Raw genomic sequence first — 14,681 nt, forward strand, 5'->3', positions numbered from 1 at the left:
GAAAAAAAAATTAAGTTTGACTTTCATCCTATGAATATAGTATTTGTTTTGTGAAATAAATGGTATCTGAATGCTCTCGTTTAGATTGTCCGTGCTGAGTTGCCGTACTGCGGCTCTGTAGCTGCCGCTGTTCGCCCGTTTCCTCATCGCTGGATCTCCCTCGCTGGATGTATGGGTAAACATGTCTGTAATGGGAGGCGGTACAAGAGGGTTTTACTTCAACACAGTCCTGTCGCTTGCCCGTTCTTTGGCTGCCCAACGTCCTGCACCGGTTGAAAAGGTGAGGAAGGAGAAAATCCAGTTAGCCAAAAAAACATTTGTTAAAATGAACGTTAGAGAGAGGCGTTGAGCAACAGTGTGTTTTGGGTGCAGCTCAGCTTCCGCACAGGCGGCGGTTTATTTTGATCATAGTCGTGACAGTCAAGCTTATTTGACAGGTTTGTACTCATGTAGTTCTGAATTTTCCATATAAAAAGAAGAAAAAATGAAGGCAGAAGAAAGTGGCGTCGCTGCTTGTGCGGCGGCTGCTGCATCAGACAGAGCAGTCAGGCTGGATCAGCAATGCAGTCAAACAGGTTGCTAAAGAAAGCTCGCAGGGCGCCTGTTAACACGACATACCATACCATAGATGCCAACCTGTTGCAGGGATGGTCAGGTCAATATCGAACGGTTTTATTTCAATACAGAAATATTTGTGAAAAAGAGCTGTGTTTGACAATGGCCAGTATTTAGACATAGTGAAGTGACTCTCTTGCACTAAATTACATTTTTAAAATTCCATCTATGTAAAATATGAACAGCCAGGGCCTGCCCTAGACATTTTGATGCCCTAGACGAGATTATGATTTGGTGCCCCCCCCCCCCCTGCCCTCCAAGCAATACACAATAGAATATATAAACACTAAATGAAAAATCTCTACAAAAGACCAATACACTACAACAACTGAAACGTATTGACATGCTGGTTGTATACATAAAGAAGGTTTCAAATGTATTCATTATTGTATGAACATGCTTTAATTGGGGGATGGACGTCACATCCTGTAGGTATGCCCCCCCGGAGAGATTTGTTTTAACATTTGAAAGAAAGATGCTTCAATCTGGTGCACTTTGAACAGAATTACTAGAGACTAGGGGGTACAACTCTAAAACACCCATATGAAAAAGGTCGGTTTACATAACCAATAACCTACCATAGCCAATAACAAATACATGTAACATATTTTATTTTTGTTGTTCATTCATATCTTATTTTACCTAGTTAACATTTATTTATTCATGCATTTATTTTTAATATCTCCAGTTTTAAACGATATTTTTGGTTACTGTCCTATAGTATACATTGGAATGATTTCAAACCTGTTGTTATTTATCCCAATAATTATAAAGGAGTGCCTTGGAAATATTTGATTACATAAATTGTGACCAAACCGTTTGAGACCCACTGAGATAACTTAGACTAAAGTGAACTATCTAAACACTCAGAGTCCTTTAACTCACTGAGCTGTAGTTATCAGCCTCAATCCAACAACAATCCGCGGTACCGATGCGCGCCCTGTCTCTCTCTCTCTCTTGCTCGCTCGGAGGCTCTCTCTCACTTTGGCTGTGAGCTGCGGGCGCCTGATAAGTCAACATCCCCCACTTTCATCCCTTACAGCGCCCATCGTACAGGGCAAATGCAAAATGTTGCTGGCCCGGGGTGCAAAGGGCAGGGGTAGACATTAAGGGTAAAATGCCACCGGCCCTCCGGGCCGGTGGAATTGTATTATCACTGGCCCCACCATTGTAACCACTGGCCCGGAGCATTCGTCCAAAAGAAAATCGACTTATAATGAAAAAAATTAACACATTTGTTGCAATAGTAATTTATGCACTAACTACATTATTACTTGTACTAAAACATTTGAATCATCAGTTCTTCCTCATTTTCCTCAATTGTTCATATTTGGTTTATTAAAATAATGATATTGTGGTCATTGTTAAAAAATGTCTGCTATTATTATGAGTATTATTATTTGTATAATGCGCTTTCTGCCTTCCTGTCATTAGGAGTTGGAAATGTAATGGCTATGTAATAGATTAGATTACAACCTTCATTATCCTAAACTGCTGGGAAATTTCCCTATAGCCAATACCTTTATATTTTCTACTCTTCACTTACTTGTCAGCATAGGTCGGCATTGATGTAGAGAGCCGACAGAAGACCTTGTTTATATTGGCATCATATTGAGAGGTGCAGTGACGCTTCATAAAACCAGGAAGTAAGCCGCTGGTTCCCTCGACAAAAAGCAATGGGATTTCTCCACAGGGTTTTGGAAAATAGCTGGAAATAAGGTCTGTGGAAAACAAACCTGTTTGATAAATGCACGTTTTGTTCAGCCGGATAATCTCCACGTTTTGTTACCCTACTTTTATAATTTTCGAATCATAAATCTAATCGATAGATTATAAAAGTGTTTTAGGACGCGTTACAGTGTAACCTTCTCTCCCTCTTCTTCTCATACTCCCTGTCACTCTCCTTTAACTCCTCCGGTGACTTTCTTTTATTTGAAGATTGTTTTTTGCCCGGCGCTTGGCCGGTTACCGCTTGTATTAAAAACATTTAGGTGAATAGTCTGTAGTGAAGGAGCGCGCTCCCGCTCACGGGAACCTGCTCGCGCTGCTCCGCAGCAAACAGCTGTTTGCTTTTCACCCAACAACGACAACCGCCTCACGAAACGCTATGTTGTAGCGTTAATAAACGAAACAATTTAACTAAATTGCTAGTCAAAATACCAATACCACAGGACACATTTTTTTTTTAAAGCAATATTTTTAGTGGCCCGAGCGGTCAAGTGGAAAGTACGTTATGCTGGCCCGGGGTGTCTAAATAGTGCTTCCGGGCCAGCGGGCCATTTATAATGCAGAGCCCTGAAAGGGTGTTTACTTTTATTCAATTATTAATGTAAATGTATTAGGGCAGAAAATTAGACAGAATACAAATTAAAAAAAAATGTTAGTAATGAATGATAGTAACATACAGTAGTCTAAACGTTATTTAGTGTAGCCTCAACTTTAAACTTTATCCCCTGGAGGAATGTAGACTGATAAGGTAGAAGCAAAACAGACACTAAAAAATAATATACAAATAATAAAGAAAGAATGGTATGTTCTCTATGTAAGCCAAGACCAGTGTACGTAAATGTTTTTTTAAGGTGCAAAATCAGTGGTGCAGTTTCCTGATATTCCTGTTACGGTATATCTTTTTGAAAAAATCCAAACTTTATTTTAGAACATGCAGTTACTCTCAAACATATCCTCAAATTCAACACTGCTCTACCTGACAATTACTTTTGATTTATCTTTATCTATATTGATTTGTCTTATCAAGATTATAATTTGTTTTGCTCTTTCAGATCCAGAAGCTACAATGCATGTGTCCTGTGGAAGTCCATGGTGTGTTCACTCTAGATGTGCGGCGCAGAGATGCTGTTATTGCGTTGGCTGTGTTTCTGGTGGAATCTGGCTTACAGGTGGGTGGTGATCAGCGAAAAGATTGTGATGTTGTTGAGCTTTTTTTAACACAGAGCGTGGATATCAACATCTCCTAAAATGTCATCGTTAGACTCATGACAACAAATCGATCTTATGGTTTAAAGTCCAAAATGTATCCATAGTTTATTACATATCGATACCATAACCTGTTATATCTAGAAATAATTAGTTTAATTTTAGTTGTATGACTCTGCTTTTTCAGCCCCTCAGCAGGACTACACCTATATCACCATAATAAGCTTATTTCCATAATCCGATTAAAATGGTGATTAGACATGCGCTGCCCATGTAAGCCTCTAACCTCATCAGACTTTACTGCCATCTCATTAGATAGAGATGGTAAGTTCACTTTTTGACATTAGAGTGTTATTTGACATTTTCTTTCACTCAGATCTGGTTGTAGTCGGACTTAACAAGGCTCCATATACAGTATCTTTGATTTATCAGTGCAATTAAGGCAAACTAAAGTGCTGCTCTGTGCCAACAAGTGCAGTGGTTTGTGGTGTGTAATGTTCTGCTTCACTCTGGCAGCACAAAGACATACTTGTTTCCTACTTGCTGAGCCTACTGAGAGGGCTACCACGGGTCCAATGGATCGAAGAGAGCTCGGGAAAGAAAGGAAAGGGTGAGTACAATCCTCTTATAGTGGGACCTTTTGTTTTACATAGCTTCTATAAACTTAATCCATCATTGAACCTATAATGTATCGTAATATAATATGTCTAATTATTCTGACAAATGTCCAGTACTAGCTAAAGACATCATTAGATAGTATTTACATCCAATGTCTTTATAAATTGCAATATCTTGCTGCAAACATACAGTAGGTGACATCTAACAGAATGATTTGTGTTTCTGTTGTTCTCTGCTCTTCAGAATTTCTGCCGGTTGCAGAAAACTTCAGCTTCTGTCTAGTGACTCTTTTGGCAGATGTGGCTCAGAGGGACCCAGAGTCTCGACAAGAGGTCAGCCTAAAAATTGCTGATAATAATAACTCATTCTAAGGTTAGGCCGCATTGCAGTGAAGTGCTAAGTTATTGTTTCCCCTTCAGATCCTGAACACTTTAATGGAGGTCATGCAGTCATTGCAGGACATGTGCCAAACACCTGATAACCACGACAAAGGTACACACGCACACACACACACTTACACACAATGCCATTACAAATGTCCTTCAAAACATAATGCTCTCTTTTTGTCTCCAGTCTATTTGTGCAGATATATTGTCCCAGGCCTGCTCGGCATGACTCGGGCATTTGGCCGCTACAGCTACACAGAGGAATCCTTGTTGTCCAAGCTGTTCCCCAAAGATTCGCCTCAGGCCCCCTGCGTCGCAGAGGAAACTGAGGGAGTGCGGCGCAGATCCTTCAATGATTTTCGCTCTATCATGCCATCCTCACTGCTTACGGTGTACCAGAATGACACTTTGCGCAGATGCACAGGGACCACCCTCGACCCGTCAGCACTGGTGTGTGTTTGAATGACAAAAATGCACTTTTGATGACTTTGTGATTGTCATTTAGTGTTTAAAGAAATGTCCTATTATGTGCTGTCTCATAGGGCTGTAAAGATTCAGGAGGCCACTCACCCTGCTCTCCTACAACCCCTGGCCCCCATTACTTTGAAGGTACAAGCCAAAAAACAAGAGCTTCTTTTTTAAGAATGTGTTTGCCAATGTAAACCTAGATTTTGTCAACTAAGCGTGGCTTATTATTGTGAGCAATACACACTATGTAACAATGAGGTACTTGCAAATTGCTTATCTGTACTTGTGTATACCCTAATTTGAATTCCTTGCTAAGACATATTATGCCTTCAGGATTGTTTTGACTGTGGGCTCTTCCATTTCAGGTGCTTACCTCCCAGAAAGCAGCACAGTAGATCCTGACGTCTATTTCTCAACAGTAAGCTCCAGTTTCTCAGTGTCTCCTCTCTACATGGGAGCTGAAAGTGAGGTGGAGGTGCCCATTGAACTGCTCCGACAGCTCCTGGCAATGGTACAGTAGCCCACTCCCCGTTTACCAAGATACTGCAGATGTTGTCTCTCATCTGGTATACATACAGAATATCGCATCTTTATCTGTTGTTGTGTATGTTGTCGATTTACAGGTGAAGAAGTTTGTTTCTGACTCGTTTTTGAATGCGCTCAACGACACTATGACTGAAGTTACAGAGGTAACTATTTTAACAAACATTGTAAATGCTGATTTTTAAAGTTAAATTGCTGCCAGTTAAATAATCTTATATGTAATTTTCTTTTCTGTTTGTTGTTAAGTCTAATCCTGGAATCAACCTCTATTACAAAACCTTCAGTGACACTCTCTATGTGTGTGTGTTCAAAATGCTGCGGGACACACTATACTACATGAAAGGTAAAGCATCATAAATAGCTTATTTGTTCTCAAGACACACAGTCAGGATCAGGCGGTTTACTGTGGCTTATCAAATGGGGACCTACATTTCTCTTCATGTTTCTCAGACCTGCAGCCAGCATTCGTACGGCAGGTGCATGACTTTGTACTGGAACAGTTCAGCAGCAGTCAGTCGGAGCTGCAGCGGGTGCTCCATGACGCGGTCGGCGTGACGGTGGAACAGAGCCCCCTCAAGCTCCGTTGCCAAGCCAACGCTGCCTGCGTAGACCTCATGGTGTGGGCAGTCAAAGATGAGCAAGGTAATTGTAGCAGAGCCTGAGCCTAGCATTGTGTTCAGATGTCATGATCAGATACTGGATTGTGTTTATTTATCCTGGTTATATCCATTGTCTTTCCTGGTTCCTTTTTTTATCAAGGCGCTGAGAATCTTTGCACCAAACTATCAGAGAAGCTGCAGTCGAAAACATCCAGTAAAGTCATCATTGCTCACATGCCACTGCTCATCTGTTGCCTACAGGTATAAGAATACGTTAACTATTACAGATACTAGTTCATCTTTTTTGTTTCGAAAGTTACTTGACTAAAAGAAAAGAAAATATTTAATATCGGTTATCCTGGTGAATAAATGGGCTAAATCACACGATTGCCTGGTATGAAACTGAAAAACTTGCATATCGTATGTTTTCTTTTCTTTTTTGAGTATTCCATTTTTATTTTTTCCGCTTGCCTCTCCCTCTGTTTTAGGGTCTGGGTCGTCTGTGTGAGAGGTTTCCAGTAGTTGCTCACTCTGCCACAACCACTCTCAGGGATTTCCTGGTGGTTCCATCCCCTGTTCTTATAAAGCTCTATAAGTATCACAGTCAGTACAACACAGGTACAGATATTTATTTACTATTTGGGGTAAACCAGTCACTCCTGTTTGAAACTCAAAGGAGTAAGCCTATAACTGGCTACACAGCGGCTGTAGTTTTGGAATTTGATAATTACCTTTCAACAGCATGTAGATTTCACCATTTGAATAACATTTACCTTCTTAAAAAAGTGAATGTATCGAAGATATATCCAGCATAAACCTCTTAATCCTTAATACAGCACACATGATCAGAGCCAAAAGTGAACAGGAGTAAAGTGCTGTAGCTGATGACAATACTGTTATGTCAATAACAGCGTCATTGTACATTCAGCCCTCATCTACTATTGATCTTAACAGAGAGTTCATTGATGAGCTGCTATAATTACAGACAACCGGAGATGCATTCCAGGATTTTCAGTAGTTGCTCATTTGTTAGATTATTAAATATGTCATGCCCAGTTTGTTACTACAATTAGCCTTTTTATTTTCTGTGCAGGTTCCTGTTTTATGCAATGTTTAAAATCGTAAAAGGTTCCAAATAGCTTGTTTTAATGCTCTTTTTGTTGATGTTTCTCGCTTTGTGTTCTTACTTTTTAAGCCACTGGAGATATCAGGATAAACGTGACCAATGAGCACTTTCAGTCTACCTTCAACCTGCTGTCAAACAGGAAAGATCAGCCGTCAATGTACGAGCAGCTCAGAGACATTTCCATTGACAACATATGCAGGTCAGACACAAACACTCGCTATGATAATAAAATATGATCTTATGGTGTGTTTATTCACACAAATTGCTCGTCTTTTTGATCCCTGTTCAATTTCTTCTCTAAGATGTCTGAAAGCTGGCCTGACCATGGATAATGTGATAGTGGAGGCTTTTCTGGCTAGTTTGTCTAACCGACTGTACATCTCACAGGAGAACGACAAGTGAGCAACACCATTGGTTGAAATAAAAATAGCTCCATTGTGCCTTTTATATCAGTGGAGATTTTGAAATCCTTGACACCACAGCTGCTGTAAATATAAAACTTGTCTTTCTGCCAGGGATGCCCATTTGATCCCAGATCACACTATTCGAGCACTGGGTCACATTGCAGTGGCTCTGAGAGACACTCCTAAAGTCATGGAGCACATCCTACAAATCCTTCAACAGAAGTTATGCCAGCCTCCATCCCAGCTGGATGTACTCATCATCGACCAGCTGGGCTGCATGGTCATTACAGGAAATGTGAGTTCAAAGATACAATAATGACACATTTTTTGAGAATTTTGCCTCCATTATTGAATGTGTTTTGGCTAAAAAGGGCAAAATGTAACCAACATGGAAATATTTAAATGTGTAAACCCCTGTTATAGTTGGAGGGGAAATGCAGTTATTTGCGTGAGATTGACATTTTAATTACAGTTGCCTAAAAGAAGCAATGCTACCCTTGTTTCTTAACCCAGAGAGGCTGGCATGCCACAATTACTAGGAATCTGACGGCTGCTATTTCCTTGCTCAGTGCATTGTGCATTAATAATAGGTTCCAGTGTTCCGCTATGGGGGGGGTTGACGGCGGAGTACCCAAAGTGCAATAGACAACAGTTAACAAAGGACTGGAAAAGGGGCTGACTTCATGCAGCAGACACTTGCTAATAATTTGGTAGCCAATAGACCGATCCAACCTCTTCAGTCGTGATATTTATATCTGGGCTCTGGGAATCAGCCAATACATATAGTGTATATGTATATAATGTATACAGTGTTTCATTGTTAAGCTGTATGCCTCACTGTTTGAACTTGACTGGGATCGTTATTTTTTGTGTCAAACAACATGGCTTGACTTAAACATTGCTTTCCTTACTTTGTATTATTATAATGTAACAAATACATTGATATACATTTATATATAGTTTTTATTTATTTTTCAAATGTTCAATTGTACACCAGCTACCTGGTAAGAGTCTTCAAAGCAAGACATACAAATGTCAGTATATCATATACTACTTGTAAAATAAGAACATAGTTTTAAATCAGCCCCATTGTCATCGATTCCAATCCAGTTATTTGAGTCAGTTTTGGAGGATCCCTAAAATTATTGGATTTAAAAATGTTTTTATAAGCTAACACACACATTTTCTTTCAATTTCTTGCCTTCACAGTTTAACTCTAACGTCTGTTGGTCTGTCCTGTAGCAATACATCTACCAGGAGGGGTGGAACCTGTTCCAGCAGATCAGTGTGAAGGCCAGCTCAGTGGTCTACTCCTCTACCAAAGACTACAGAGACCATGGCTACAGGTCAGCATCTGCTTTACCCTGTTCACAGATCTACCAGCTTTCCCAGCTTTGTTCATCTTTGCCACTGCTACTTAATTGAAGTAGATTATAAGAGCATATTCTCCTACATTTCTGTTACATCATGTGTTCTGCTATAATCTTTAGAGCACATTCGATATAGAACAATATCATTTCGTTTGTGTCCACATTTACTTTGTTAAACTGTCCACTCATCTATCCTGTGTTTTGCCCCCAAGGCACTGCTCTCTGGCAGTGATAAATGCTCTGGCGAACATCGCAGCCAACCTGCAGGGGGAGCAGCTGGTGGATGAGCTGATGGTGAACCTTTTAGAGCTGTTTGTTCAACTAGGCCTGGAAGGAAAGAGAGCCAGTGAGAGGGCCTCAGACAAGGGGCCAGCGCTGAAAGTAAGTGCCTATATACACTGAACAAAAATATAAATGCAACACTTTTGTTTTTGCTCCCATTTTTCATGAGATGAACTCAAAGATCTAAAACATTTTCTATATACCAAAAAATAACCATTTCTCTCAAATACGGTTCACAAATCTGAACAAATCTGTGATAGTGAGCACTTCTCCTTTGCCGAGATAATCCATCCCACCTCACAGGTGTGGCATATCAAGATGCTGATTAGACAGCATGATTATTGCACAGGTGTGCCTTAGGCTGGCCACAATAAAAGGCCACTCTGAAACGTGCAGTTTTGCTTTATTGGGGGGGTCCGAAAACCCTAGGGTTAAACCCTAACCTTAACATGTTACCCATCTCCTTGGCATAGAGTTGATCAGGTTGTTGATTGTGGCCTGTGGAATGTTGGTCCACTCCTCTTCAATGGCTGTGCGAAGTTGCTGGATATTGGCAGGAACTGGAACACGCTGTCGTATACGCCGATCCAGAGCATCCCAAACATGCTCAATGGGTGACATGTTAGGGTTAGGGTTAGGGTTAAACTGACTGGTTTTCGGACCCCCCCCAATAAAGCAAAACTGCACGTTTCAGAGTGGCCTTTTATTGTGGCCAGCCTAAGGCACACCTGTGCAATAATCATGCTGTCTAATCAGCATCTTGATATGCCACACCTGTGAGGTGGGATGGATTATCTCACTATGCTCACTATCACAGATCTTTTCAGATTTGTAAACAATATTTGAGAGAAATGGTTATTTTGTGTATATAGAAATTGTTTAGATCTTTGAGTTCATCTCATGAAAAATGGGAGCAACAACAAAAGTGTTGCATTTCTATTTTTATTCAGTGTACATCTAACGTCTAAACACAACAGGAAGTTGATAGCAGCAATGTTGGTAGATTGCTAATCCCTCTTTGTCTCCCTCAGGCATCAAGTAGTGCTGGAAATCTGGGAGTCCTCATTCCAGTAATTGCTGTGGTGAGTGTGTGATTTCTATAAAAACTGCTGCACCTTTGGAGATAATTTCCATTAATCTAAAACAAGAATTTGTGTTGCAATACCCACCCAGTGCACAGTTAAATCATCTACAGCATGCGAGAGCTTCAAGCGAATCCAATTGTTTAGTGAGCAATTACCTCTATCTACAAATATTTACCCTGTTAGCTCCTGTACAAATATCTGTGTCACGAGTTCACTGCCGGAGGTTATTAGAACTATGCTTTCTTACTATTAACCTGTCATTACATGAGGTAAGCTATATGAAATTGGTTTTGTATTAAATATATATGTTTATGTGTATAGAAAAAAATACTCCTTTTTTCGTTAACACTCTTATTTTCATAGACATACCTATCTAGTACATTTATATATTAGTTTAATACCCCTTTATTGTTTTTTATTTTGTCTTTCTGCAATTATTACAGTTCGGCATTAGGGTAATGACAGTCATACAATGTCATCTCTTTTTAGCACATTTCTCCTCTTGCCTCATTGGAAAAGATAAAACATTAACAGAGAGAAAACAAATACCCGTTGAGTCACTCCAACAGGGTCACAACCATAAACTGTATATATGGTCACAACACAGAATTTAAAAAATAATGACTTGATGTTACATGTAACAAACTAATAAAAGTAATTATGAAACAAAACAACACCCCAGCTATTATAGGGTTGTATTATATCATAGTGTTTAGGATGGGTGTTCTGACCAAAAATGTGCCTGTCTGGTATATTTTAGCCATTTATATATTATACTTTTGGGTAAAGTTTAGTTTTGTGAAGGGTTGACGACCCGACCCATGAACACAAGGCAGTCTGTGCGATGTTCGTAGATCAGGAAGAGGAAGGGACGGTCCACAATGAAGCGGATCTGAGAGGAGAGGGGCATGAAGCCCACCTGGGTCAGAGCAGCAGCCTCAGTCCCCTCCTCGTTCACAGTGATGGTTCCCTGGTGCTTCAGCTGTGGGGGAGACCAGGAAACTTCCATTATTTTAGAAAGACTTTGCATTGCCCACAACAACATCAACACTTTATTTTGATATGTGCCTCATGAAAGATTAACTCTTACTCACCCAGTTCATGGAAATATTTTCAGAGGTCATTCCAGAGAAATCTCCACTCTCCTGGAACAAGTCAGTGAGGCCCATCTCCTTCAAATTGGGAATCAAGTCATAGTTCTGCTCCAGTTTAAAACGAGGTAACACCACCTCTCGAGTCCTGGAGGAAGGCATAAACAAGTTTCCTCATGGTTTAGTTTTTAAATGTCCGCTAGTTCTAAACATTTTCACCAGAGCGTTAAACTAAAAAGAAGAACTGTGTGCTTTCTTAGCTATCCGGTTCAGGAGAATGCTGCTGACCTGTTTGTCATGTTTTTGATCCACTTTTCGACAACTGTGGGAGAGATCTCCTGCTCCAAAGTCCTCATGCCAGTGATCTTCGTAGGCAAGGCAATGAGCATGCTGATTTGTCCTGTGTAGGGGAGCTGAGAAGAAGAACGTTTACGTCATTGTTATGCTGCACAGTAGCGTTTTTATGTCCACTATTCGAACGCCAAGTAAAACATTTTTTTTAGTGTGAGGCCACCCACCTGTAGGATGTCGCACTCTAGTTCATGGTCGGAAGCAGCAAGATAGTTCCCCTTGTTGGTCATCATTGGCACGCGAACATTTGTCTTTTCGTTAACTCGGAAGTTGCGATAGTGAGTCATTTCTTTGGGGAATTTCTGTTCCCATGTACCTGATCATACAAACAAATAGTCATACGTTTACTTTGCGATACGAATATCCAAAGAAGCCAGACAAATGTTATGTTTGCCTCTTAAAGAAGTGAATGGACAGTTGACTCACCTTTGAAGTACAGGTAGTTGAGCAGCATCAGCACCATGTTTGGGTCCACACTCTTGAGCCCTTCCTTGATCAGCCCTTTGGTCAGCTTTTGGATGCGGTGATTGGCCTTCTTCAGGAAGGCCTGGTCCCTGAAATCCACTGACTGCGGCTCTGCAAAATAATAAGCCTTTGTCTCTGTGCGGAAACTATCTTTCACCACGACATCCTTCTTTACGTAGACATCGTTCACGGAGCGTAGCGTGTAGCCAAAGTTCCTCCTGAAGAGCCTGTGCGTCAGCTTCCTGAACAGCTTGTGCACTGTTGTGTTGTCGTAGTGATGGCTAGCATTGACAAACTCTGCGAATCCCAAAGCTTTGTAGATCTGATCCTGGGTTCCCGGTCCTGCTCCTAAAGACATCATCCCCATGGCAACAGATATACCAACAGGGGCGAGCAGGATGTTGTCGGTCTGGTTGACGTCATTACGAAGACTTCTATAGAGGTTGAAACCGAAATGTGCGTTAACAATGTTGAGGCGTTGGAGGCGAGAGCGAGCGTGGAACAGCCGCAGGAGTCTAGCCCGGCGGATCTTTGGGTCGGAGGGTTCGGCAAAGATGTCGATGTCCGGGGCGGGGGTGGCGATCTCATCTATCTCATCCCCTTCACTGAAACATAAAAGAAACTCGTAATCCATAAATTCAATGATAGAATGACTCTATATTTGTTTTAAAAGACCTTTGAATTATACAGTAGCTGCTTTAAAGGTCACTGATCATTTTGTTATGGTTGAACATTTTATTCTACACAATTCAAAAGTTTATATACACTTTCATACATATACATATTTACAGCAATGACGACAGAAAAATATAATCAAGTATAAAACAGACAATTTACAAGTAAATAATAAGAGTTGTCTCTGTCAGGCCTACAAAAAGCATTTTTTTTACTTCATTTCTTTACACCTCAAGTGTTAGTACTCACGTATAATCGTCATCACCCGCTGCCAGGATCTTATCAAAATCAATATAATCTTCATCCTCAAAATCATCAAAAACTAGGTCATTAGTGACAGTGTTTTCTTTGTGGAACTCCAAGGGGATGTCCTCAATATCCACTGCCCCCCCAGACTCAAAGCCTCTGGGGACCTCTTCAGGGTCAGCGAAGTGAGAGCTGAGCTCTTTGATCTCAGCATGGGACGGACTGACCAGCAGGCAGGCCACAGAGAGGACTGAGATGACCCACATGCTGAAGTCTGAAAGAGAAGGAATAGACATTTAGTTTGGCCTAATTAATAATGTGATCAACATTTAGAAGATTCGATAAATATCCGTTTAAATAACTCTGTAGGATCAAAGTTATCAAAGATGTATTGAAGGTTTTAGGATAAAACTATCATAAAAGCAGTTCATTTCTGTAAATCTCTTACCTTTACTGTGTACTGCTGGGAAGTGCTCTGTTGCTTCTGTTTGTGGGACTAAGAGCAACGAATTGAATACAGAACTGAACTTTGATGTGGGCTTCTCCTGAACAAATAGACCAAATCAAACAGAGCAAAAAGTGCTGTGACTGACTAAAACTCTTCACAATTCAGCAAATACAATCAATACTCATTCACTGGTGAAGGGCTAGTTGTCTGGTAGGAGTTGTATGCAGTTGTTAATGTAACTGTTATTTGTATATCTTTATTTAATACAATGAGCAGCATATCGAAAAAAATGTAATCTGATGTATGTATTTGAAGGACTTCTTTAACAAAGTGCGTTAGTTCGAGTAATGCATTTTTTAATCTACATTATATTCGTACTCACAGTTGACCAGACGACTTCCACCAATCAAAGAGGCCAAGCCCAGGCTCCAGAAGCTCTTCAGGGACTTCTGGTTGTACTCGGTGGTCATGGGTTTTGCTGTGGAAGGATCAGGTGAGCAAGAGGAACACTTCCAGAAGTACCCTGAGTTTGTTCACTGAGTCCATAGCTTCCCAAATCCTTCCCTGTTTAATGTGGATGTTTTGTAACTCAGCTGTGCAGATGTGATGAAACACCTTAAATAACATTTCGGAAATGTATATCATGCCAAATGGGTAGATTTGGACAGATGTTGACAGATGTATCTACCTAAGTACAACCAAAAACCCAAATACAACCAAAAACATACTGAAGAGTGTATTATCAGTTACTGCAGTCCACTGACTCCCTGTATTTCTGGATGTGGATGTACTGTATGTGGATGTATGACTGGACACACTAACAGTCCATCTTCAAATCTACAAAGACTATCTCCAGCAGTGCAGTAACGCACTCAAAGCAGCCCGGTCTAATTACTACTCACAACTCATTCAGTCTGGCTCCAGCAACCCCAAGCGTCTGTTCTCCACCATCAGCAACTCCACCTGCACACTTGA

At 40.6% G+C, this 14,681-nt stretch overlaps 2 protein-coding genes across 3 annotated transcripts in view; one reads left to right on the plus strand and one right to left on the minus strand.

The window, feature by feature from the left end:
* Positions 1–91: 91 nt before the first annotated feature.
* pi4kab (phosphatidylinositol 4-kinase, catalytic, alpha b) overlaps positions 92–14,681 on the plus strand; it is a 30,713-nt gene continuing 16,123 nt past the window's right edge. The window contains exons 1-20 of one of the 2 annotated variants that reach the window (XM_079686448.1): positions 95–280; positions 3,396–3,512; positions 4,066–4,159; positions 4,411–4,499; positions 4,587–4,659; positions 4,741–5,003; positions 5,096–5,162; positions 5,387–5,532; positions 5,645–5,710; positions 5,811–5,907; positions 6,015–6,206; positions 6,324–6,424; positions 6,652–6,781; positions 7,359–7,488; positions 7,592–7,687; positions 7,805–7,988; positions 8,936–9,039; positions 9,276–9,444; positions 10,377–10,427; positions 14,091–14,199. In XM_079686448.1, the coding sequence (XP_079542574.1) occupies positions 182–280; positions 3,396–3,512; positions 4,066–4,159; positions 4,411–4,499; positions 4,587–4,659; positions 4,741–5,003; positions 5,096–5,162; positions 5,387–5,532; positions 5,645–5,710; positions 5,811–5,907; positions 6,015–6,206; positions 6,324–6,424; positions 6,652–6,781; positions 7,359–7,488; positions 7,592–7,687; positions 7,805–7,988; positions 8,936–9,039; positions 9,276–9,444; positions 10,377–10,427; positions 14,091–14,199 (2,377 nt within the window). In that variant the 5' untranslated portion in view covers positions 95–181. Of the gene's footprint in view, positions 281–3,395; positions 3,513–4,065; positions 4,160–4,410; positions 4,500–4,586; positions 5,004–5,095; positions 5,163–5,386; positions 5,533–5,644; positions 5,711–5,810; positions 5,908–6,014; positions 6,207–6,323; positions 6,425–6,651; positions 6,782–7,358; positions 7,489–7,591; positions 7,688–7,804; positions 7,989–8,935; positions 9,040–9,275; positions 9,445–10,376; positions 10,428–14,090; positions 14,200–14,681 lie in introns of both variants that reach the window. The other variant, XM_079686447.1, reaches the window with a different exon arrangement.
* Positions 10,272–13,844, minus strand: serpind1 (serpin peptidase inhibitor, clade D (heparin cofactor), member 1). Its single transcript, XM_079686449.1, has 7 exons — positions 13,707–13,844; positions 13,262–13,532; positions 12,299–12,942; positions 12,040–12,188; positions 11,810–11,934; positions 11,525–11,669; positions 10,272–11,412 (listed from the first exon to the last, which is right to left on the minus strand). The coding sequence occupies exons 2-7, from the start codon at positions 13,522–13,524 to the stop codon at positions 11,221–11,223; spliced, it is 1,518 nt and encodes a 505-aa protein (XP_079542575.1). The 5' UTR covers positions 13,525–13,532; positions 13,707–13,844; the 3' UTR covers positions 10,272–11,220.

Source organism: Notothenia rossii (assembly GCF_949606895.1).
Source record: "Notothenia rossii genome assembly, chromosome: 6".
NCBI classification, from domain to species: domain Eukaryota; kingdom Metazoa; phylum Chordata; class Actinopteri; order Perciformes; family Nototheniidae; genus Notothenia; species Notothenia rossii.

Coding starts and splice junctions, on each gene's coding strand:
- serpind1 (XM_079686449.1), bottom strand. CDS start 13,524: ATGTGGGTCATCTCAGTCCTCTCTGTGGCCTGCCTGCTGGTCAGTCCG. Junction 12,943..13,261: donor GCGGGTGATGACGATTATAC/GTGAGTACTAAC, acceptor TTTATGTTTCAG/TGAAGGGGATGAGATAGATG. Junction 11,413..11,524: donor AAAATATTTCCATGAACTGG/GTGAGTAAGAGT, acceptor TCTCCCCCACAG/CTGAAGCACCAGGGAACCAT.